General features: G+C 49.6%; 1 protein-coding gene across 2 annotated transcripts; it reads left to right on the top strand.

The window, feature by feature from the left end:
* The first annotated feature begins 1639 nt into the window (after window positions 1-1639).
* Window positions 1640-24771, top strand: SCAMP5 (secretory carrier membrane protein 5). Of its 2 annotated transcripts, none has more exons than XM_019750955.3 (7): window positions 1640-1816; window positions 15921-15974; window positions 16760-16888; window positions 19881-20037; window positions 21136-21237; window positions 21699-21816; window positions 22082-24771. In XM_019750955.3, exons 2-7 carry the CDS (start codon window positions 15968-15970, stop codon window positions 22274-22276), a joined length of 708 nt encoding a protein of 235 aa, XP_019606514.1. In that variant the 5' UTR covers window positions 1640-1816; window positions 15921-15967; the 3' UTR covers window positions 22277-24771. The 2 variants fall into 2 exon arrangements, with proteins under 2 accessions (XP_019606514.1, XP_074184397.1); XM_074328296.2 differs by having other exon boundaries at window positions 1641-1816; window positions 16744-16888.
* The last annotated feature ends 111 nt before the right edge of the window (window positions 24772-24882 follow it).

Below are 24882 nucleotides of genomic sequence, written 5' to 3'. Positions count from 1 at the left end.
GGGTTCTCATTCATTACCTCATTGGGTCCTCCCACAGCTCTGTGAATGGGCCAAAGCTCGCATTACAGCAGAGATAGAGAGCAGTGACCATCGGGGGGACCAGGGACAGGATCAGCAGCAGAACAATATTACCCTGCCCATAGCTCACGAAGGGCTCTTCCCTCCCGATTGGACTGGCTGCTAGATTACGCTTCCTGCTTAATTTTCCACAGCGCCTGAGGCCCCTCCCTTTTCTTTCCTCTCCCTCAGTTCTTGTCTGCCTTTCTTCACTCCTGCCCCCTTTCTATCCCAGATGTGGGAGTGAGGCCTCACTCCCAGCAGGCTGGAGCCAGAACAATGGGCTCTTATTCTGGGCAAAGAATCCCTGCAGTGTCTCCTACTCACGGAGGCCCTCTTCCAGGCCCAGGATGGTGTGGGCGGAGGGCATGGTGGAAGGCAGGAGCCACTGGCTGCCAGGACAGAGGGTGGCCTGGCTGGAGAGATCCCCTAGTAAACATCACTCACAATAAAAGCCTTTCTTTCACTCCCAGCCCCATCTCCCCAAGTAGGTATTTCTCAACCATCATTAGTTCTGGGTTTTTAAACATTTCCCCTGGTCTGTATACTTTTTAGGTGTTCATTTCTGCATATCAGTCTCTTTCATTCTTTTTTCTTCTGTCTCTTTGTCTTTTTAAACCTCCTTCTATTACTTTGTGTAGCTTGCCTGCCCCTGTTTCTTATTTCTTTCTCACTTCATCATGTTCTCTGTCCTCCCTCTCTTCCTTCTCTCTTTCCATGTCTTTTTTCTCTTCAAATCTTTTTTTTTTTTTTTTACAGATTTTATTGGGGAAGGTGAACAGTGTGTACTTCCAGGCCTTTTTTCCCCCCAAGTCAAGTTGTTGTCCTTTCAGTCTTAGTTGTGGAGGGCGCAGCTCAGCTCCAGGTCCAGTTGCCGTTGCTAGTTGCAGGGGGCACAGCCCACCATCCCTTGCGGGAGTCGAACCGGCAACCTTGTGGTTGAGAGCCCACTGGCCCATGTGGGAATCGAACCGGCAGCCTCCGGAGTTAGGAGTACAGAGCTCTAACCGCCTGAGCCACCGGGCCAGCCCTCTCTTCAAATCTTGATCTCTCCATGTTTCTGTATCTCTGTCTCTCCATGTTTGTATGCCCTATGTTCATGGCTCTCCTCTCTTGTCTTTCTATGTCTGTCTTTCCACGGATCGTTGTATTTATGCCTCTCTACATCTCATCTCTGTCCCTTCATGTCTCATCTGCGATCTTCCATCCTCCAGCCCCTCTCTGTCACTTTGGGCCTGTGGATCTGAAGGACCTTCATCAATCACCGTGCTCTCCTGCTCACAAAGTTCTTTCTCACTCCTTCTTTCTGGTAAATCCCAGAGGCCAATGGGACCGGCATGGGAGGTTATTCTCCCCAGTTTACAGATCTGGAAGCTGAGGCTCTGGCTGCTGGTACAGGCTCCTTCCTCCACGTCCTCGCCATACTCTTGTCTTTGGGGTGCCGCGCTCCGCCAAATCGGGCCTGGGCCGGAACTTAGCACCTCGGACAGCTCCTGTAAGGCGCGGGGGCGGCCAGGCCTTCCTTCTCGCGAGCTCAGGAAGAACGGCCCTAGAGGTGGCGCGGGAATCTCGCGAGAGCGGCTGGTGCTGGCAGGGGTGGCGCGGGAGAGCGAGGAGCGGGCCCTAGGCGAGAGCGCGCGCTCCCCGCCCCCAGGCCCCGAGTGGCTCGCGGCTCGCGGCCGGCTCCGCGCCGCATAGCCGGGTGCAGCGCAGCGCAGCGCAGCGCCGCGGCCTTTCGGCAGCTGAGCGACAGCAGCGGGTGAGTCCTGGGACTGAAAGCTCGAGAAGGGCTTTGCAGGGAAGCTGCGCAGGGCGAGATGCGGGTCACCCCCTCTCCAGCTTGGTAGCCATTATGCTTCACTTTTGGATGCAGTGGGCAGGCGGAGCTGCTGGAGAGGTGGAGAGTCGAGGTGACCTTCCCTGTTTGGAGCGGGGAAAGAGCGCCCCGGGTGCCTTCAGGTCCCCCAATCCCACCCCACGCCCATCCCCACCTCCCTCAGAGGGAACCAGTGTCTTGGGTGACGTCAGACCCCTGGATTCCGAAGCCTGGGCCTTGGGCCCTCCATCCCCACAGCCCCACCTGGCGTTCCTTGGTAATCAATCGGCCTCCTCTTCCTAGGGATGGCGTACGCCGCCGGAGATGGGGGCGATTGGACGCGGGGTAACTGTGGCCTCCTTTGGGTCCTTCTTAACAAGATGAGTCTGCGGGTGGACCCAGGTTATTACTCTCCTCCCACGCCTCCCCTCTTCCTCCTCCCCGGGGCAGCAGAGCTTTGGACAGCGGGCCTGAGCCGCTTTAGTGTTTGGGGGATGGGTGCGCTGGCTTGATCCTGGGGTCTACCCAGGCTTTGGGGTGGTGTGTTGGGGCGCCGGATATAGCTAATTCCAACGCTGGCAGGAGTCGGTCACGAGGATGTAGTTGAGGCGTTTGGGAGCCTGTCCCTGTCCCTACCTCCGGGAGCTCCTGGTCTGGGGGATGGGGGAGCCAAGTAGAGATTAAGAATTCGCCATCTCAGAGGGTTCCAACCGGTGATGCCCAGCTCCGATGGATGGGGAGTTTAGGAAGGCCCAGGCGGACTTTCCCGCGGACACAAGAAACCCAAGGAGAAAGGGAGGCGAGAGCCAGTGAATCAGAGACTTTCTGGAGGAGGTGAAATTTGCGTGGGAGGAGTGGTACGAGAGTGCATTGCTGGGGAATGGCATGGCCAAAGGCATAGAGGTGGGGATTAAGCACAGCTGTTGGGGAGCCTGACTTGTGAGTCCAGCCTGAGCCCATGGCGTGGAGGAGTCTGGAGAACTTTGCAGCCTATGCCCTACCGCTTCTGCCTCCAAGGGACAGGGTTCTGAAAGAGGGAGATGGTTCTTGCAGGGACATGACTGGTGGAGAGATTTTGTTTGGGGCTACACAAGTCTTCCTAGTTGAGATTTGATCTGGTGAGCCTGAAGGCAAAGTCTGCAGAGCTGAGACAGAACTGTCTCTGGTGACTGATAGGCCAGAGGGTCTTCTTAGGTTTCCCAAACCCATGGAGTCCTGGGAGGGGAGCTCTGGATAGGGCCTTGGGTTCTGTTGCTGTTTCTGTAATCCTTTCCTGGCTGGCTGGCCACTTCTGAACAAGTTCATTGCCTTCTCTGGGCATCTCTACACCAGCACCTTTCTCTAGGGATGAAATAATAGGATAAAGTACTGACCTCCCTTGAGGAAGCTGCTTGTTCTAGTTCAGAGCGTCCCTCCTAGTTCTTCTCCCAGTTCCTTTTCCTTCCCTCCTCACTCCCTCTGCCTCCTTGTCCCTGCCCCTCCCCACAGCATTTCCTCTACAGGCTGGAGTCTCCCAAGGTTTCCTGGAGGAAGTATGCGACAGCAGGGTTGACAGAAGCTGTGGCTTAGTCCAATAGGAGGAGGACATCAATTGCTCCTCTCCCACCTCTTGGAAGTGTATCCAAGTCCTAAGCCAGAACGTACATTGACAGTGCTCTGTGTCCTGCCCTGTGTTGGGTGCCTCCCGGAATCCCCACCCATGAGAGAGTGAGAAAGAGATTGGATGAGAATGAGTGACTGCTTGGTGCCCAATAACTGGCTCAGAATTTAAACAGTGGGATGTACAGCAGGGATGTCTGGAAAGGCTTCCCAGGAGAGGTGGGATGTGAGACAATAGTAGGACTTACAGGAGTTGACAGGGCTCTGGTTTAGGGGCACTAGAAGCAGAGGGGTGGCTAGACGTGATCTCATACGTGAAGCTGGGTTGTGTGGAAAGCAGGTCCGCCTGGGGTAGAGAAGCAAAGGGTAGCTGACGGGAGATTTGTAGCTGATTGACCCAAGACTTGACTGCTAGGCACTGGGTCAGGAGGGGCTACCAAAGGGTCATCAGAGGACCGTGACACAATGCCAAGAGAGTGCTGCTTTCTGAGCATGATCCATAGCCCTGGGACTTCAGGTTTGAGGTGAGATATGGGGACCAGAGGTAGAGCAAGAGGGGTAAACTTCCATCTTAGATAGGCTCTGGGCAGGCAGGAAGAGAATGACCAGTTCTATGCCGTGGATGAGGGGCTCATGCTGGGGAGAAGGGAGCCCTGGAACCAGCCCCAGGTCTCTGGCCTTATCTGAGGCCAGGTTGAGTCCCTTCTCTCTGCCAATAGCCTCGCTCTTTCCACTGTGGGAGCTTCTGTCCTTCCAGTAAGAAATGCAGTAAATTATAATCTGGTTTTTAAAAACAAAATACAGGTAGTATTTGCTATCTTATTGGTAACCAGGGATGTACTCCCTTAGGTCTGCGCAGTTGGGGAGATATGTAGTACCTCCCTCCAACTCCCACCACCAACGTTATGAAAGACTCTCAAATGAGCAAATTGCTACTTCTTCTATTTTGAAGTCAAGAAATTTGGTTTGCAGAGGCCAGTTCTCTCTCTCTCTCTCTCTCTCTCTCTCTCTCTCTCTCTCTCTCTCTCTCTCTCCCACACCCCCCCACACACACACAAAGGCTAGCTCTGAAATAAGGGCAGAGGAGCCTGGAGTCTTCCATTCCTGGGACTGCAGCCTCCTGCAGCCCTCCCAAGCCTAACTTCTCTCCAGGCTAACCATGTACAAACGAAGCAGCCTTGCCCTGAGCTCTGGCTTCTCCCACACTGAGTCATCCGTACTTTGCTACACTGACTTCTCTGTAACTCTGGGCACACCTTTGGGAGACAGCCAGGTACTAGGGTTAAAGGTCAGGTGGAGCCAGCATTAGCCACCTCTTTTGAGGCTCCTCCAATCCAGTTATTACCCACTTTCTCCCTGCCTCTCTTCCCTGTTTCCTTGGAGGACTTTAGTTCTGGATAACAGCGTCCCATTTCACATCTCGTTATCTCATGGGAGGTGATGTCTCCTTTAGCCACCCTTTCTACCAGCCACACTGGAGGCTGCTCATTGTTGGCGTGTGGCTGCCTCTGAAATCTTCAACTCCAGGATCCTCTGACCACAGTCCAACTTCTACTTTACCTGCTTGGGGACCTCACAGAGACCCCTAGTTCTCTGACACCTTCATTTTCTCTGTACCATGAGCACTACACCTTCTGTGTCCTTCCTGGACCCCATGGCCCAGGATTTTAACCATTCTCCATCCCATGTCCTCAGCTACCCTGCAGCTTTGCCCGTGTGTCCCAACCCAGCAGCAGAAGCCCCAATTCTGGAGTCTGTGCTCAGAATGTAGAAAGCTTCTGGGGGCTCACCACCTACTAGGGCAGTCTGGTTCTGCTTCCATGTGGGGTCTCCAGCCTCTGTCCTTCTATCACTTTCTAGAAACCCTTTTCCTCTTCTCCTCAGCTTCTCATTCCATTCCATGGGAGGAGTATTCCAAACTGGACTAGTCTCCCCAAGCCCTTTACTCACAGACAGGGGTGGTTGGCGGTTTGTGGGAGAAATGGAACCACACCCATGTCTTCCCGCTTCTTGATCCCTGTAGAAGGAGGTCTCCTAGTCTAATGTGCCCACTCTGTGCTGTGGATGCCAGCTCTTCTGGCTCCCGAGGTACCAATATCTGTCAGCTGTTTCCCCTCCTACGGTACCAGCCTCTAAATGTGCCCAAGTCTCCTATCTGGAAAAACCTTTCTGGCTCCACTACTTGCTGCCGTTTAAAACTGGTGGCTTTGTCTTACTACAAAAGTGATATATGACCATTGTAGAACTTTTAGAAAATAAAGGTAAAAAGGAAGAAAACAGATAATTTATAATCTCACTCTGAAGAGATGACTACTGTTCATCCTTTGGTGTGTGGTGTTTCAGTATTGTCACTGATATTGTGTGTGTGTTTGTGTGTATTAAAATTTCATTCAAGTTTGTTAAAGACTAGTGTGCTAGAAGTGTTCCTTCTTCGTCTCCCTCGGGTTTCCTCTTTTCTTGGCAGCCTGGCCTCTACCCCACACTCCCTGACGTTGTGCCCTCCCAGTTGCCAAATCAGCCATGACCATGGACATGGTTGACCCTGTTGACCAATCATTACAAAGATTGACACAACCGATATTCATTGACCTGAAAATTTTTCATGAGATATTGTTGAGTGGAAAAAAACCAGTTATAAAACAGCATGTATAAAATGATCTCTCATATTTGGGTGGTTGGTTAGAGCGTGGTGCTGATAACACCAAGGTAGCCGTTCCAGCCTGTTGACTGGCAAAAATAACTCTCCAGATAAATCCACAAGAAAAAAATGGTTTATTGGGGGGAGGGAGGAAAAAGAAACGAAAACCACCACCGCAGTGCGGGAATGTACACCTCCAACACAGGGCTCCAACTGCCCCCCCCCCAAGAAAGAAAATAATGCGGGGTGTCCAAGATGGCTATTCTATTTATTAGCATCCCTCCCCCTGAAAGTTACCACAAAGTTCAACAGGAAATGAGGGCTAGAGAGTCAACCGGCCCGGCTCCACCCACAGTCCTCCCAGGTCCATGGTTAAGCATCCCAAGATGTCAGTTCTCTTTTATCAATCCCTACATGGGCCACTGTGAGCTGCACCCTCCTTAAAAAAAAACAAAAGAAAAAAAAACAAAAAAACACAAACTTAAAAAAAAATCTCATCTTTGTCATATATGCATACATTTTAGAAAAACCCAAAACCAAAAACCTAAAGGTCAAACTGTTAAAGGGTTCGCCCCTGAGAAGGTGGATTTTCGAAGAACTTTTATTTTCTATTTTATGCAATTTGATTTTTTTTTAACTTGCAGATATTTTTATACATAACTGAAAAGCAACATATTTTCATTTTATTAAAAAAAACACCTTTGAGGCTATATTTTTTAAAAGAAGAATAGAATCCTTCAGTGGCTGGCTAGTCTCTAAGGATAAGGCTCAAATCCTGCCGGTGGCCTCAAGGCCAGGGTGACCCAGCCCCTCCCACCTTCCGTCCCTCCTTCCAATTTGAACTTCATCTTTGCTCTGCTGCTTTCTGTTCCCTGGATAGACCATGCTGTTGCTCTCCTCGACTTTCACACCTGCTTTCCTGATTCTCTTTTTCCCTAGCCAGCTCTTACTTATCCTTCAGGATTCACCTCGCTGAAGCCCTGCCTTGTTCCTCCAGGACTGACCAGGGAAGTGTTCCCACAGTTTTTTGTACTTGATCTCCCAAGCACTTCTCAGGCTGAGTTGTAATTGCTTGTTGACTTGCTGGGTCCTCTACTCTTACTTCCTCCCTCTCAACTCCAACCTGTCTCCGATATCATGGAGAAAATTGAAGCAAATCCACAGGACTCTCACGGTCCTTTCTAAGACCCTAAGCCTGCCTGTACCTGCTTGCATCGTGTTCTCCCTCCCTGTGAGGATGAGGCTTGTCGCACCTCCTTATGGGACCTGTGCTTCTCCTCTCTTCAGGGCTTGCTCCATCGGTTACCCTCTGCCTGTTGTAATTGGGTCCTGCACAGCTCCAGCTTCTTTTCATGTTCGACAAACAGCCCTCAGCCATAGCCTCTCCTGGACCCCATATCCCACTGATGTCGCGTCCAGCGCAACACGGGCAGTGAGGGTGTGAGAAGGGGCAGTTTGGGTTAAGTTTTTTTTAGAAAGAAACAAACAGAGACTTAATGCAGTTAAATCTCTCGGAAGGCCAGGGGTCTCTCAGTCTCAGAGGACTGGAGCCCAGAATATGGCGGACTGGGGGTTTTTATTGAATAGGTATACAAAAACAAGAGAAAGCAACATTGTTTCTTACACACCACAACAGAAAAACACCTATCTCAATCACCCTTTGTCAGTCAACAGCTGAAGCACAAGGTCCCACAATGTCCTAGTTAAGGTATGTACCTTCTCAGGGTCAGAAGGGTCAAGTCTCTTATTTTGTAAGTTCCGTTGAGCTAAGTGGAGAGAACTGATCTTTGTTTTTGTAACTTCTCTCACAAACAGGTGCCAGGGAAAAGGCACAGCCGGCAACAGCTTTTCCCAGGCAGGGGGAAGGGGAGGCAAGGCCCCTTCCCATATCCTTCTAAGGCAGCTCATTGGGGTCCCCACTCGGTTCCGCCTGGCTTAGGTTGTATCTCCCGTGAGATATCTTACCCGTCTTTGGCTGCAAACCATCTTTTTGGAACCAGACAGAGAGACATAAGGTGTAAACATAAGGATGGAACAGAGTCCCAGAAAGGCACAGTCTCACAGACTCTTCTTTCCTTAAGGAAAGACATGGGGGGACAGTTGGCTAGGCTGTTGTGTGACTACACACTGAGGTAGTGCCCAGCCTCTGTTCTCCCACCAGTAGGCACAGGCAGGCTTCTTCAAAGAGCTGGCTACACGTGCTCTCAGGTCACCTGTTGTAGATCTAATTTGGCTGCTATTCCCACCCTGCACCACCAAACTAACTCACGCTGAGGTCACAGGTGACTTGATGTTACTGAGTATAATGAATACTTTCAGCCCAACCCTTTCATGCTGGGCTTCTCAGTGGCATCTGTCATATTGTCCACTGTCGGCTCCAGGCTTTGGAAATTCGCTCTCCTGGTTTTCTTCCTGCCTCATCGGCTGCTCCTCCTCGTTCTTTGCCAGCTCATCCTCTTCTGCCTGACTTTTTTTCTTCATTCATTTTTTTTGAACAGGTAGTACATTTACATGGTTCATAATTTTAAAGTGTCCCAAATTTCATCAATTCTAAGATGAACATTTTGATTTTTCTGAAAACATTTTAATGTCTGTCTTAAAATTTTGGGCATCTTACAATTACAAGTTGGCAGTATTTTTGCTTTCTTTTGGTAAATAAAATAATGATCTATCTTAAAATTGATGGTCTTGGATTAGATGATGTAAAGACACATAGTAACAATTCTCCCACCTGCTCTACATCTATTGTTTCTCTGTCCCCCAGGGAGCCACAATCATTTTTTTCTTGGTATCCTAGTAGAGATTCTTTGTGTATATATTATCAAATACAAGTATGTATATATATTTCACCCCAATTATTTATTTTGAAAAATTTCAAAGCTACAACAAAGTGTAAAGAACATTGCAATGAACATCTGTACTTCACCTATATTCACTGACTGTTAATACTTTGTAACATTTATATTATCTGTTTATCTACCTATCTAATTTTTTTTGGCAGAACCATTTGAAAGTTAAGTTGCAGACAAGACACTGTACCTCCAAATACTTCAGTATGTATCTCCTAAGAAAAGATACTCTCCTACCTAACCACAACACCTAAGAAATTTCACCTTGAACAGTGATACCTACTATTCAGTCTATATTCAAATTTCTCCACTTGTCCTAAAAATGCCCTTTGTAACTGTGATTTAAAAATCCAGGATTCACTAAAATATCACTCCCTGCATTTGGTTGTATGTGTGTTAAAGTCTCCTTTAATTTAGATGAGTCCCCCTACTAATTTTTGTCTTTCATGACATTAACATTGGTTTTGGAGAATGTCCCACCATCTGGATTTGTCAGATTTTTTTTTCATAATTATTTTAAAATGAAATATTTTGGCCACAATGCAATATAGATGATCTTGTGTCCTTCTTTGTGTGCCACGTCAGGAGGTATATAATGCCTTCCGTCCCGTTATCAGAGATGCCACGTTTGGTCACTTGGTCTGCTAGGTATCTTATTATCAACGTACTTTTCCTCTGTTGTGATTAATAAGTAATCTGGGAGGTGGCACTCGGACTGTGACTCTTCTCCAGCCACCTTTCACCCAATGGGTTAGCAGCCACTGACGATCCCTGCTTATACCAGTTCTTACATAGGGGTTACAAATGGTGATTCAAAAAAAAATTCTGTCATTCTTTCTATTATCAGAACTTTCTCTTTTCCCTCTCCCTTTTCTTTGTGTATCATTGTGGACTCGTGCACTCTTTTCATTCAGTGTGTAATGATCCATGACTGACATTATTCATATTTCAACTTCTTATTTTGAAAACTTTCACACTAAAATTTAAGGAATGTTACAAGGTTCAGTCATACAGCTTCACCCAGATTTACCCATTGTTAACATATGCCACATTTGCTTTGGTTCTGTCTATGTCTCTCCATCATTTCTTGCTTTACGAACAATTTGAAGCAAGTTTCAGATACCATGGTACTGAATTGTTTTGTACACCTGAAACTAACAAAAAAAGAAAACAAAACAAAACAAAAAAACAACAAACGAAGAATGTCACTTTGCACTCATGAATTATTTTTAAAAATTCAGTATATTATTTTATTGATATTATTACTTTTGATACTCTTAACTATTCTAAATTTGGCTGTTGGTGGTAGCCCGTTCAAATTCCTATCCTTTTGACATGCCCCTGTTAGCTGAATACCTGCTTGGTTCTGGCATGACAAGATGCTCTAGGCTAACCTTGTATTTCTTTGTCTCGTCTTGGGACCAGCCATATATATAGAGGGTGCCAAAAAAATGCATACACATTTCAAGAATGGAAAAACTATTAAAATTGTAATACTCAATATATACCGATAACAAACGATGAATACAAGTCACGTTTGACTTCTGCAATTACAAGAGGAGCTCAGAGTGGTTCCCATCAGTATCCAAACACTTCAGATTATGGTGAACTCCTGCTTGAGCAGTGTGACCAAAGTGTCCACTTATATACATTTTTTTGGCATCCCCGGTATATATTTTTAAGTCATGAGTTCATACTGATACCTCCAATTCAAATCTAACATCACGGCTCCACATTCCATATTCTGTCTTCATACTCTAACAGTGAGAACCCAGGTTCTCAACAACATTAACACATTTACTCATATGAGGTCTGACAATTCAGTTTGCGAACTCGCCACCATGCGCTTACACTGGCAGCCCTGTACAAACAGCTGGTAAGGTGTCATAACCTTGGTACATCAGTGTCTAACAGCTACGTTCCTGTCGACATGTGGTGGTGTCCTGCTGAGCGGCATTTATTATTGTTGTAGCGTGTTTTTGTGTGCTGTCATGAGAATGTCAGAGCTTGAATTAGAGCAACGCACAAACATTAAATTTCTTGTTAAACTTGGCAAGAGTGGAACTGAAATCAGGGACATGTTAGTCCAAGTTTATGGGGGTAATGCCATGAAGAAAACGGCAGTGTACAAATGGATTAAACGTTTTTCTGAGGGGAGAGAACGCGTCACTGATGAAGAGAGGTCAGGGCAGCCAGTAACGAGCAGAACTGACGAAAACATTGCAAAAATTCATTGAATTGTGTGTCAAAATTGTCGGCTGACTGAGAAGCATAGCAGACCAAGTAAACATCGATAGAGAAACAGTTAGGAAAATCTGAACTGAAAATCTTTGGATGAGAAAGGTGTGTGCAAAAATGGTCCCAAGGGGGTGGCCGGTTAGCTCAGTTGGTTAGAGCATGGTGCTAATAACAACCAAGGTTGCCGGTTTGATCCCCCCATGGGCCAGTGAGCTGTGCCCTCCTTTAAAAAAAAAAAAATACTGAAGGAGTTCTTGTATCACGACAGTGCACCAGCTCACATGGCACTGTCTGTGAGGGAGTTTTTAGCCAGTAAACAGATAACTGTATTGGAACACCCTCCCTACTCACCTTATCTGGCCCCCAGTGACTTCTTTCTTTACTTGAAGAGAAAAGAAATATTGAAAGGAAGACATTTTGATGACATTCAGGACATCAAGGGTAATACGACGACAGCTCTGATGGCCATTCGAGAAAAAGAGTTCCAAAATTGCTTTGAAGGGTGGACTAGGCGCTGGCGTCGGTGCATAGCTTCCCAAGGGGAGGACTTTGGGTGACCGTAGTGATATTCAGCAATGAGGTATGTAGCCCTTTTTCTAGGATGAGTTTGTGAACATAATTGTCAGGCCTCATATGCTTTTCCCTTCAGTACACATGACAACATTGCAGCATCACCACATTAGTACCTATGGTAACAGTGAAACTGCTCATATATATTTTTCTAGTTATTTGTGTCCCTGAGATGTATCCCTCTAAGGGAACACAGGACGGTAACAAGTTACTTGGCCAGTTCTTCTTTCTGTGTGGTTGTGTTATCAATTAGCTCTGCATTTAGCTTCATTTGTTTTTGTTTATTTCAATTTTAGGGCTTACTTTTCTTTCTGGTATAAGTTTTTGAATATGTAAGACATTATGTGTACAAAAGGATGGAAAAAACTTTACCCAGAGAAGTCTCACTACTCACCCTAGCCCTTCCACCATGTGGGTGACCATTTCATTTGATTTTAGTTTACTCTTGCTGTATTTCTTTTGCAAAAATAAGCAAATTTACATACATGTTCTTATTTCCCCATTTTTTCTTACATAACAGGTAGCATACTCTTTATACTTGTCTGTACTTTGTTGTTTTCACTTGACAGTGTGTCCTGGCAAGCGGTCTGTAGCAGTTCAAAGTCCTACATCTATGGAGGGCGCCAGTGAGTGACGCACCATAGTCCATTCAAACAGTTGCGTTTAGGTGGCTTCCAGCATTTTGCTCTTGCAAAATATTGTCATTTTGAATAACGTAAATTTGTTGTTTCTTGTTTGTGGGCACATAAACAGAAGTAGGATTGTTGGGTCAAAAGGAAAATATGTTTTTATTCTCCGCCCCCCTGCTCCTTTTTTAAAATATGAAAGGTAGCATATTATATAGACTGTTCTACATCTTGAATATTTTCAGTGACTGGTAATTGTGGAGATCTTTCCATATCAGTATTTTTTTTTTTTTTAAAGATTTTACTGGGGAAGGGGAACAGGACTTTATTGGGGAACAGTGTGTACTTCCAGGACTTTTCTCCAAGTCAAGTTGTTGTCCCTTCAATCTTAGTTGTGGAGGGTTCTGTTCAGCTTCAAGTTGTTGTTCTTTCAGTCTTAGTTGTGGAGGGCGCAGCTCAGCTCCAGGTCCAGTTGCCGTTGCTAGTTGCAGGGGGCACAGCCCACCATCCCTTGCGGGAGTCGAGGAATTGAACTGGCAACCTTGTGGTTGAGAGGACACACTCCAACCAACTGAGCCATCCGGGAGCTCAGCGGCAGCGCAGCTCAAGGTGCCATGTTCAATTTTAGTTGCAGGGGGCGCTGCCCACCATCCCTTGCGGGAGTCGAGGAATTGAACTGGCAACCTTGTGGTTGAGAGCCCACTGGCCCATGTGGGAATCGAACCGGCAGCCTTTGGAGTTAGGAGCACGGAGCTCTAACCGCCTGAGCCACCGGGCCGGCCCAATATCAGTATTTTTTTAAGTAGCTGCAGAGCAGTCTGTTGTATAACGGTATCGTTTATTTAATTAGTCCCCTATTGATGGACATGTAGCTTGTTTCTAATCATTAACTTTCGGTGTTACAATTTTTATTTTATTATTATTATTAAAATTTTTTTTTGTTGGGGGAATACTGGGGAACAGTGTGTTTCTCCAGGGCCCATCAGCTCCAAGTTGTTGTTCTTCAATCTAGTTGTGGAAGGTGCAGCTCAGCTCCAAGTCCACTTGCCGTTTTCAGTCTTTAGTTGCAGGGGAGAAGCCCACCATCCCATGCAGGAATTGAACCAGCAACCTTGTTGTTGAGAGCTTGCACTCTAACCAACTGAGCCATCCAGCCGCCCCTCCAGAAGCTCAGTGGCAGCTCATTGTCTTCAATCTAGTTGTGGAGGGCGCAGCTCACTGGCCCATGTGGGAATCGAACTGCCAGCCCTGTTGTTCAGAGCTCACGCTCTAACCAACTGAACTATCCAGCTGCCCCAAATGATGCTACAATTAATGCAACTGTGTAAGGGTATCATTTCATGTGGGTCTCTATCATGCCTGCCTTTTTTCCTTTTGTGGCAGATGTTTTGGGTTTTTATCTCTGTGTTTGATTTCATATCATAAAGGGGCTGCAAAACATTGTAACTGCCCAAACTTTTAACTGGATTCAGAGGAATTTGACTGCAACTCAAGGAGGCTTTGTTTTTCTTTTTTAAAAGCAAACTTTTAATTGAAGTATAGCAAATAGGAAAGTTCATAAATTGTAATTGTATGCTTGATGACTTTTCAGAAAGCTACCACCTCTGTGTGACCAGCACCCAGATTCAAGAAGAGACCACATCAGGTTGCCCTCCCTCAAGAGTAATACTATCCTGACTTCTAACACCGTAGATTTGTTTTGACTGTTTTTATTATTTTATTAATTTCAGGTGTACAAAACAACATAATGATTAGACATTTACACCCCTCACAAAGTGATAACCATTCCCATCTACTACCCCTCTGACACTGTACACAGCTGTTACAATACCATTGACTATATTCCCTATGCTGTACTTTACAACCTGTGACTACACACACACACACACACACACACACGCACACGCACGAGTCTGACAGTTAAGTGTGTGAACTCATCCTAGAAAAAGTGTTACATACCTCTGCTGAATATCACTACGGTCACCTTCGAAGTTCTCCCCTTGGGAAGCTACGCACCGATGCCAGTGCCTAGTCCACCCTTCAACGCAATTTTGGAGCTCTTTTTCTGGAATGGCCATCAGAGCTGTCGTATCACCATTATATTAGTTTCTGGTGTAGTGTAGTTTCACAGCGCAGTGGTTAGGCATTTATAGAATCTATGAAGGGATCCCCCGATAAGTCTAGCACTCATTGACATCCCACATAATCTTTACAACATTAGTGACTATATTCCCCATACTACACTTCACGTTGTGACTGTTTTGTAACTACCAATGTGCACTTCCTAATCCCTTCACCTCTCTCACCCATCCCCCAATCCCCCTCACTTCTAGCAACCATCAGTTTGTTCTCTGAATTGTTTTGCCTGTTTTTAAATTTTACAGAAATCTCCACCCAACTTTTGAATGTTGCCTTGCCCTAGCACTTGGTTGGAGACCATTTCTGATTCTGACTGTTACCTAGTGTCGCCACCAGAGTTACTTTTCCAGCGAGATGATCACTCATGTGCTTCCTTGGCGTTCTCTCACTTACCGTACCCTCAGTGCAGGCCCCCTGCTGACCTCCCTGCCGAATATCCCCAGTGCCTGCCAGGCAGCCCTGGCTGGGGGTCTCGCTGCACTGGGGACTTGCATCTTCTTATCTTCCCAGGGACCTGTGCCTCTTCTCAGGGTGCCTCCTGTAATGGGAAGCTCCATTCCCCACCCCCCAGTGTTTAAGCAGGCAGGCAGTCTCCTTGGTTGCCTCCCTCCCCCACTCCTCAAATCTACCTCAGGCCCCTTCAGATTTGCTCCTAAGGCCTCAGGCAGCCCTCCCTGCCCACCTGCATCTCCAGGCTCACTCCTGCTGCTTCCTTATTTGCACTCTGCTTGGCCACAGTGGCTTTCTTTCTCCTTAAAAGTGTGAGTTTCTTTCCTCATCAGGGTCTCTGTGAGCTTTCCTCTCTGCCCAGAAGGCCGCCCTACCCTGGGCAACTCCTCTGTGTTTTCCAGGTCTCCCCTTACTGCTTACACTAAATTTCTGGGACCCCCCCAAACCAGGCGATCTGCCTTGATCTATGCTGTATGTGTTCGTAGCAGCCATCTTTGCCTTTTACATTATTTACTGCAGAGGTTGTTGGCTCTTTAGTGCAGAGGGCAGGGACCACATCTCTTGCTCATGCCGTCAGTTAGTGAACAAATGGCTAGCGACAAAGTCAGGACAGAGGGGAGTCCAGCCTGTGACTGAGGCCGGGCTCTGCCTTGTTCAGGGTCAAGGACTCGGGTTTCCTCTTGGAAGTCTCTGAGCCCTGCAGGCCTTCTCTGTCACTTGCCTTTCCCTGCATGGGGTCCCTTCTCAGGTTCCTTCCTTACCCCGATGGGATTTTCTGTGGACAGACAGTGGCTCTGTGAGGTGGGAGCTGCCTTCATGGGGTTCATCTCATGGTGGGAACATGAGCAGGGTCTGCTGCAGGGAACCCCCAGCCCAGCTGGGGCCAGGCTCGGCCTGGCCATGGTCCTCATCCTTCTCTGGCTTTTCTTTCCTTCCAGTTCAGGACAAAGAGGTGTGGGCAGGCTGCTGGCTGGCTGGTGCCATCATGGCAGGTAAGGAGAGGGCGGGCCACATGGGTATGACATGCAGGTGAGAATAGGGCGGGTGGCCCTTTCCCAGTCCCCTTACTCCCTCTAGTATTGGAGGGCAGCTTCTTTCTGTCCTCTTGTCCCCAGGTTTTCCCTGGTCCCCCACTGAGGCTTGTCTGTCTGACACCCTCAGCGTGACACCGTCTAGCACTCTGGCAGACCTGAACCTGGGACCAGGGACCCAGCATCCTGATGTGTTGGTCGTACTGGCAGCCTGACTAATGTACGGCCTGGGTGGCTCAGTCCCCTCCTCCTTGTCACCACTGCTCTCACCATTGCTCTGAGACCTTCTCTTCCGGTTCTGAGTTGTCTGGTTTCCGAAGGCTCAGGTGTAGAATGCCAGAGCTGGAGGGACTTTTAGGGCCTATCTAGCTCTCTCCTCATCCCACTGGATAAATGGAGGTCTGGAGAGGGGTGGTGACTTGCCCAAGAGCAGAATATTGGAGTGGAGGCTGGAACCCCCATTTCCAGACCCTCCCATCCTGCTTCCTCTGCCTGGAGCTGAATCCCTGCTGAGGAGGGTGCTATACCCCTGATAGGCAGCACTTATTGTTTCTTTTGTGAGACAGTGACACTGCCTCAGAGCCTGTGGTTACCTTGGGAACCTCAGGCAGGCTCCAGAACGCAGGGATGGCTTGGTGGGGATAGCAGGGGCCCACGAGGCAGCCCGGGCCAGGGAAAGAACGGTACTGGATTGTCGGGGGAGGGGAACATTCAAGATGATGCCATGCAGTGTGCTTTACCCACAGAGAAAGTGAATAACTTCCCACCACTGCCCAAATTTATCCCGCTGAAGCCGTGTTTCTACCAAGACTTTGAGGCAGACATCCCTCCTCAGCATCTCAGCATGACCAAGCGCCTCTACTACCTCTGGATGTGTGAGTGCTTTGGGATCGGGTGTGCTGGGCTGGGGTGTGGAGGATGGAGGCAGGCCGAGGCCTTCAGCCCCCTTGCAGCGCCTGCATGGGCCACCTGACTCCCAGCCGGGCCTGTTTCCCTCAACCCCCCATCTAGGCCTCTCCTGCTCCCACCCCCTTCTCCCATTCACAGGGCATCTGGTAGGGGTCTCTGTCGGTAGCGTAATTCCACTTTTCTTGCTCTCCCTTACCTTCCTATTGGAGTAGTTTTCCAGGAAACCTCTGGTGGCTGCCAGGACCTCAGAATTCTGGATTTGGAGAGGAGTCCTTCCCCTCAAAGCCTCATTTTTCTTGCTTTCTCTGGAAAATGGCTCAAACAAAAGAGCATTCAGCTGGGAGTTGGGATCAATGAAGTATGGATCAAGCTGGGCTGGTTGCTCCACTTCCCAAGCAGTAGGCTCCTCATTTGTAGACAGAGGGTGTTGGCTCGGTGATCACTGTGGTTCCGTGTAGCTCTGTGTTGTGTGGCTGGTGATTCTAAGAGGCTAGAATTCGAACATGCTAAGATTCTGAGGTCAAGAGTTTAAAGGCCCTCATTTCTGATGGGCTGTGGCAAGTTGGTGGGGAAGGCATCATGTTAGGGGGATGGGATGTGGCTGTGCCCAGGCTAGTCCAACGTACCTTTCAGGCATGTGCAGGGAGGGTAGGCTGGTGGTCCTACACTGGGTACCAGCCCACAGAACCCCAGACACCCACAGGGTGACCACAGCCACGATGCCGTGTGTGACATTGCCTTGAGCTGGGCCTGCACTTGGCTGCTTTCCTGGGAGATGAAGGTGGGCCAGGAAGGTGGGAAAGAATTCTCTTAGCAGCAGGTGTTATACGGAGTTCTGAAAGAGTATGGGGACAGAGAGACTCAGTTTCAAGTCCTGGCTTGGCCTTTGGGCGACCAGGGGGCCATCTTTCCCCATATAACATGAGAGAAGGAAGGCATGGGGCAGGTGTGGGTGGGTCTGTAGATGTTGGGAAGAGAATGAGTAGGTGGTCTCTGATGGCTTCCACTTTTTTTCCATCAGATATGTAGAAGTGGGGATGGGAGCTTTGAGGAGACTGGGATTCAGATGAGAGCACATTTGTGGACAGAGGGTGGGGACACTGTCCAAAGAAACACGAGCCCTGATCTTTCTGGGCCACGCGTAGGGTCCATTTGAGATTGGCTGCCATGCGTTTACAGTGCTACTGGGCTTCTCTGGGGGGTCAGGGCTCCTTTTCCCAGCAACATCCAGCTCAGGTCCAGATGGGGGTTGTGTTCATCCAGGGTGAATGTGACCAGAAGGCAGCACAGGGGAGGGAATAAGAAAACGGGGGTAATGAAGTATGGAATCTAAGCTGGATAAAGAGAGAAGGAGGGATAGAAAAAAGTTGATGGCCAGAGAGAGTGGCCAAGTCAATGTCTGTCGATTCCAAAGAGGCAGTAAAATAATTGCAGCAAAGGCACCAGACCAGCTGAGCGGGAGAGAGGTGGGAATGGGGAGATGTGAAACAGTATGACAACAGGTTTATGTCTGGTCTACGTAAAGAGCAAATAAAATCAGTCAGAACACCAAGGTTCCAGGAAACATGGGGGCAGTAAACAGGGATGGAGGAAATGCAGCTGAAACACACAGGAAGAAATGCTCACGCTCTTTATGAGGGTCCTGGGATGGGTGTACCTGCACAGGTGACAGTGTTGTCAGGACAGACTTGGGGAGCACTCCACCTGACCTGGGCTCTGGGAACGCTGCCCCTGAGAGGATCTTATTTAGGAGCTGGATTTAAGAGCTATAAGTATCTTTCTTTCTAAGTCCTCTTTAGGCACCTGCCAGATGCTTTGTTCCCAAAGAAATGTATGTAACCCTTGAGATGCTTAAAGGTTCTCTTCAGAAACCAGGACCATAGATGCCTGGCTGTGTAAGGCTCAGATTGACCCGCCTTCCTCTGTTTATTTAGCAGGTCTCTGTGGAGCCTTAATGGGACTCAGCCTAATGTTCGAGGCAGAGCCCACCCTGATGTCAGAAGACCTGGGTGCGTTAGTGCAGCACTAGCTGAGGAGTCTCTGAGGTCCCTGCTGGCTGTACTCTGATACCGTGATCCCAAGGCTCAGATAGATTATGTGGACACAGAGGTGGGGGAGCCTGGGTCCTGCTCTTGGGGAGCTTCTGCTCTGATTGATAGGCTGAGATTTGGACTTGGGGAGCCATGAGAGCAGCCAAGGTCTGCAGGAGGTCAGAGGGTTGGGAGATGAACAAGGCTGCAGTAGTGAAGGAAGCCTTCTTGGAGGAGGTGGAATGATAGCTTTCTAAAAAATGCATTGGATAGAGACGGAGATCCCAGCCACCACTACGTGCCCCATTTAAGTGCAGGCAGATGGTACGATGGCTTGAAGAGATGTTTCCCCGAGACCTTTTCCATTGTCCTGTTTGTACCCTTACCTGGCACGAGAAGGTGAAGGTGGGTGGTCCGTGCCTCGGCCTTGATGAGCCTCGGCCTTGATGATTGCAGTGGGTCTGGGAGGGCCAGACTCTGAGGCCGTTCTTACCAGGAGACAAGCATTTCTACTCCCGTGAGGTGGTGGGGCCTTCAGCTGGGCTTGCTGGGCTGAGGCTCTGGCTTCCTGCTCTGGAGGCTGTTCATTCTCTAGATTTCTCAGGTCCTCAGGAATGGGTGTGGGGAGGCGGTTGGTCTGAGCTCCCAGCTTTCTTTCTTACAGTCTATACTCCCTCTGTGTGTGTGTGTGTGTGTGTGTGTGTGTGTGTGTGTGTTCGTTCACTGATGTGGATTGAATGGGTATAAATGTGGTTTGCATGTGTATTTGTGTGTGTCTGCATCTCTCTGTGCTTGCGCTGGTGGCATGTGTGTGATTGCGGGTCTGTGTGGAGTTATGGGTGTGTGTCTCCTTGTCTCTGCGTGGGCCTGGTGTCTGTGTACGTGCTGCTGTCTGTCTGTGTGTGTGCATGTGCTCCTGGGTCTGCAGTGAACAGCGTCACACTGGCCGTGAACCTCGTGGGCTGTCTCGCGTGGCTGATCGGAGGCGGGGGAGCCACCAACTTTGGCCTCGCCTTTCTCTGGCTCATCCTCTTCACACCCTGCTCCTACGTCTGCTGGTTTCGGCCCATTTACAAGGCCTTCAAGTAAGTGTTTGGTGCTGACGCCGGCTCTTAACCTGCCTCTTTGCTCATTCCCCCTGTCTGTCTACATATTTTCTCACCTTTTTTTTTTACCCCTGCCATCTCCCAAACTCACTTCCCCTCATTCACCCTCAGCTCAGACTGCCAGGTAGGATGTGGGCTCCCTGGGAGCGCTACGCTGGGGTGAGAGGGCTGGGAGTCAGAGCCTTTCCTTTTAGCTCCTTCCTTCCTCACTCTACCCCCTTGGGTGGGTGGGGCAACAGGTCTGTTTTGGTTCTGTCTTCCCCAGGCAGCTGCACATTAAATTTTGCTAGTGGGGCCCCCTGTCTTCATGGAGCTGTCCTTGTACCCATGGGACTAGTTGATTTGGTGCCAAGTGGACCGTCTATCCATATACCAGTGGGACCAGCCACCCATATACCACTGATACTATTTATGTGCTGATGAGGTCAGCCAACTCTGTGCCAAAGGGACCCCCATCCATGTGTCTTGGTGCCAATGGGTGTCTATTTTGTTTCAAATGGGATTTTCAGTCTTTTGCCAGTTGGACTAGCATCCATGTACCAACAAGGATATCTGTTTCAGTGCCAGTGGAGTATCCAGAGTGCCTCAGATGTCTTTGCCAATCGGACCATCTACCTATGTGCCAATTAGGCTACTTTCTTGGTGCCAACAGGGTGTGCATTCTAGTGCCAAAGGGGCTTTCTATCGCTAGGCTTATGGGACCATCCACCATGTACCAGTGGACCTAGCTGTCTTGGTGCCGGTGGAATTGTTCATCCCCTTGACAGCGGGCTGTTTATTCCTGCCACAATGGGCCCATCTATTTCTGTGCCAGTGGGGCCAAACACCCATGTATCAGTGGGTGATCCATTCATGAGGAGATATCTCCCTATGTAATGTTGCACACACAGGCCTAACACCTGGTATCCTGCAAAGATCTATGGGTCAGTGCTGTCCCATTTTGGCCTCTCAGTTAAGGCCTTTGAATGTCTTCTGTCCTTTGTGTACTCACTTCACGTTGGAAGGGCATGGGGGCCTCGAAGGCAGGGAATCACTGGCTCTTTGCCCTGGTGACAGGAGCCATCTCCTCTGTTGCAGGACTGACAGCTCCTTCAGCTTCATGGCCTTCTTCTTCACCTTCATGGCCCAGCTGGTCATCAGCATTATCCAGGCTGTGGGCATCCCAGGCTGGGGCATCTGGTAAGAGACTGAGGTATCTGGGACTGACCCAGGGCTGGCATGGGTGGCATCTTGGGTGTGTCCTTTGCTTACCTCTGTGTGCTAAGCTGCCTGTCCTGTGGGGAAACCGTGAATTATTGGAAGTGTGAGAGGATTCAGACTAGTGTAGTAGACACAGCCATAGCATCAGAGGGGAAGGAGAACCTTGCAGTGGTTTTTGAGGGCTGAGGGGTGTCAGGCATTGTGGGACAACCCAATGGAAGGAAACCTTATGTCTGAGGAGCTTGTCTCCTGAGCCATGGGGAGGGTTCTTCCTGAACCACTGACACGGGCTCTTTGGGATTAGTAAGGTGGTCCCTTTGCATCTAGTGATATAGTCCCTCCCTGTGACAATGAGGTGGTCCCTTGCTCTAGTGTCTAGCGGGTGGCTCCTAGGTAGCCCTCACCATGCTGGGCAGCCTCACAGTTGGCCTTTCCTGCAGCGGCTGGATTGCCACCATCTCCTTCTTCGGAACGAACGTTGGCTCAGCAGTGGTAATGCTCATTCCTACTGTCATGTTCACGGTCATGGCTGTCTTTTCCTTCATCGCCCTCAGCATGGTACGTGGTCACCTCAAGGGTGAGAAGTTGGCTTTGGGAAGGGACTGTGGTGTGTGGCAACCCCTCTTCCAAATGACAGGAGGACCCAGAAGTCTTCCCAGGGGCTCACTGTGGAATGGCTTGGTGGACTTTGTTCCTGATGCACTGAGCATGGGTGGGAAGCAGGACTGGCTTTTACAGCAAGTTGTCTGTGGCTACCATGTCTTTCCTTGATGGCCTGCCTCTTCCTTTTGATTAACCCTTTCCTGTGCTCCTCCTCCCACAGGTTCATAAATTCTACCGGGGCAGTGGGGGGAGTTTCAGCAAAGCTCAGGAGGAGTGGACCACGGGGGCGTGGAGGAACCCGCATGTGCAGCAAGCAGCCCAGAATGCAGCCATGGGGGCGGCCCAGGGGGCCGTGAATCAGCCGCAGACTCAGTATTCCGCCACCCCCAGCTATGCATACTCCAACGAGATGTGAGCCAGCCCAGCCTGCTGTGAGGCAGGGCTGCGGGCTGGTGGGCTGGGGGCTCAAGCCACATCATCTGTTGTGGTGACCAAGCAGGGTTCCCCCTTTCCTTTTCTCTTCTTCCACTTTGTATAAAGAATCAGAGTTATATATATATATATATGTATGTATGTATGTATGTATATGTCTACCCCCCCCACCCTCTTGGATTCTGCTCTGAGCATTTGGAAAGCTGCGGGCTACATGTGGAGCTGTCCCATGCGGCGGTAGCTGTGTCCATGTCCCCTTGTGAAATAGTGTGACGTGGAGGTCTCTGTTGTTGTGGTGCTAGATGTCTGTTTAGAACTAAACCAGCCCCCACCCTCCCCCAGGCCACCCCCTCTGACTTTGCCCAAGGACCCTTCATGGGGCAGGGGGAGGCATAGCAGAGAGAGCCTGACCCCCTCCCCAGGGTTATGAGCTGAAGCTGTTTCGCTTTTGGTCTTACTGGGAAGCAACAGTATTTAGCACTTATGGGGGTGGTGGGTGGGAGGGTGAGGACAGGCAGGGGCCTTCTCTTCCTCCTGATCTGGGATCCTCCCCCTCAACCTCTTCTTCCTCTCGTCCCTTCTTGCTGTCACATTCCCTGTGGTCTCTGCTCTTGCCCAGGGTCTCTCTCTTCCCCATATGGCTTTTCTGTCTTCCCCAAGGCTGAATGAATTTGTATCTGCTCCTGAGACTGAGCCCTTTCCCAGTTCAAGGAAGCAGACGGGAGCTGAGCTTTAGCCCTGATGTGGGAGGGCTCACAGATGCAGACTCCCCCATGGTACCTGACTCCTAAGGAATGGCAATGCAGGGTCATCTCCCTGACTCTCAGAGCTTGGCCCGTAGGGGCAGTCTCCTCTTTTCCCTGCTTCCCCTCCTTCTCTTCCTAGTACCCCCCTCAAGCCCCTCTGCCTGTGTCCCTCCCCGAACCCCAGCTGCTATGGCCTGATTCTCCTGTCCTACCTCCATCACATGCCAGACGGCATCTTCCATCTACTAGGGCAGATTCCACTGCCTTCCCTGAAGAGCTGGGTGGTATCCAGGCAATTTCCATGCAAAGGTGCAGCTGGAGCAAAGGACACATAAATAATTATTGGTACCTGTGTGAGGTCTGGCTGGTTCAAGCCCACTGGGAGGTACTGGGTGTCTCTGAGTGACCGACCATTGGATTCCTGGCAGCAGTAGCTGTTCTGTGTGAGTCTGGTAGAAGGGACAGGCTCAGAGTGCTGGGCCTGGAGGGAAGATCAGAGGAGAAGGCTGGCAGAACCCAGTGAGAGGGGAGCATGCCCCCCCCATGCCAGCTAGCTCTTCGTCACAGGGCAGTTCTGGGCACTTGAACTCGGGGCCCACGGAGAGGCAGAGGCCCAATCCTATCTGCAGGCACAATGGCTGGAGTGGGCTTTCAGGTTAGGTGCGGTGGGAAGGAAGGTTCTCTGGCTTTTGTTTTTAAAAAAAATCAAGATAACTTGTTCCCTTCTGCCTATTGGCTTTAGTTCTCAGCCTGACCGAATCCTTTTCCCTTCCAGGACAGTGACTTCAGGCCAGTAGGTCTGTTCTGTTCCAAGCCTTGTGAGAATGTTGCTGGTAAAGCCCCGGCTCTTTGAGGCTGGGAGGGGAGTGTCGCACTCAAGGAGCAGCTGCCCACTTCCTACCCTCCCTTCTCCTACCTGGGTGTTTGGCCTGAAAAACCAAACCCTGCTTGGCCATTGTGGGCTGGCTCCAGCTTGGAACCCAGCTTGGTCAAGCTCCAAATACTTTATTTTTCTATAAGGGGAGCCGGGGCCTCTGGCAAGTTCTCTTACTAATGGTCCCATTGGCTTGAGTCAGACTGATTGGCTCTCTCTTCTACCACTTTCTCTCTGGAAAGCATTTGTCCGAGCCCCTAGTACCTGAAAAGAGACCCTTGGTCTTGCCTCTTGCTCCCTTGTCCTCTCTCCCCTCCCTCCCCCCCCCCCCCCCCCCCCCCACCTCTGGCTCCTTTTCTTTTAGTCTCTGGTAGCTCCAGGCCTGTGGTCCAACTGCTAGCCCAGGATCCGTGACCTGTTGGTTGCCACCTCCCGTCGGTTTCCTGCCCTACCTGCCTTTCTTCTTTCCTGGCTCAGACCTATATGGCTATGCCCTGACGCTGCCCTTGGGGAGGCCTGCTACTTGTGTGTGGCCCAGCTTGTCCAGGTCCTGAGATGCTATGTCTCCAGGCAACCATACACTTTCCTGGGGAGGGAACCAGTATGAGAAGTGGGGGCTGGGCACAGATTCATCTTTGCTGGATGGTCTTGGGTGGAGGGAAACCCAGGTCAGTTCTGGGAATCCTCAGGTCTGCAGCCAGCCAGTGAGCTGCTTTTGTATTCTGCTGGTGCCCACTGCTCCTCCTTGTTTCTAGGAGACAGACTATTCTCCATCTGGCAGTTGACCTGCCTGAGCCAGTGTGTCTGTCTATGGTAACTGAGTGAACCATAATAAAGGGGAACATTTGGCCATATGTATTCTGCTGTGTCATGTGTCTTCATATGGGTCTGTGTGGATGGAGCCTCACTGTGGGCTGTGGGGCATGGAGGTAGGGTGGGTCTGTAGAACCACACAGGGGCCAGAAGTCA

Source organism: Rhinolophus sinicus, chromosome 3 (genome assembly GCF_057876585.1).
Source record: "Rhinolophus sinicus isolate RSI-liver-muscle chromosome 3, RSI-T2T, whole genome shotgun sequence".
Lineage (NCBI taxonomy): Eukaryota > Metazoa > Chordata > Mammalia > Chiroptera > Rhinolophidae > Rhinolophus > Rhinolophus sinicus.
Note: the sequence above shows the minus strand (reverse complement) of the source record. Positions and strands in the feature narration are given on the sequence as shown.

Coding starts and splice junctions, on each gene's coding strand:
- SCAMP5 (XM_019750955.3), top strand. Junction 21,238..21,698: donor ATCCCAGGCTGGGGCATCTG/GTAAGAGACTGA, acceptor CCTTTCCTGCAG/CGGCTGGATTGCCACCATCT. Junction 21,817..22,081: donor CCTTCATCGCCCTCAGCATG/GTACGTGGTCAC, acceptor CTCCTCCCACAG/GTTCATAAATTCTACCGGGG.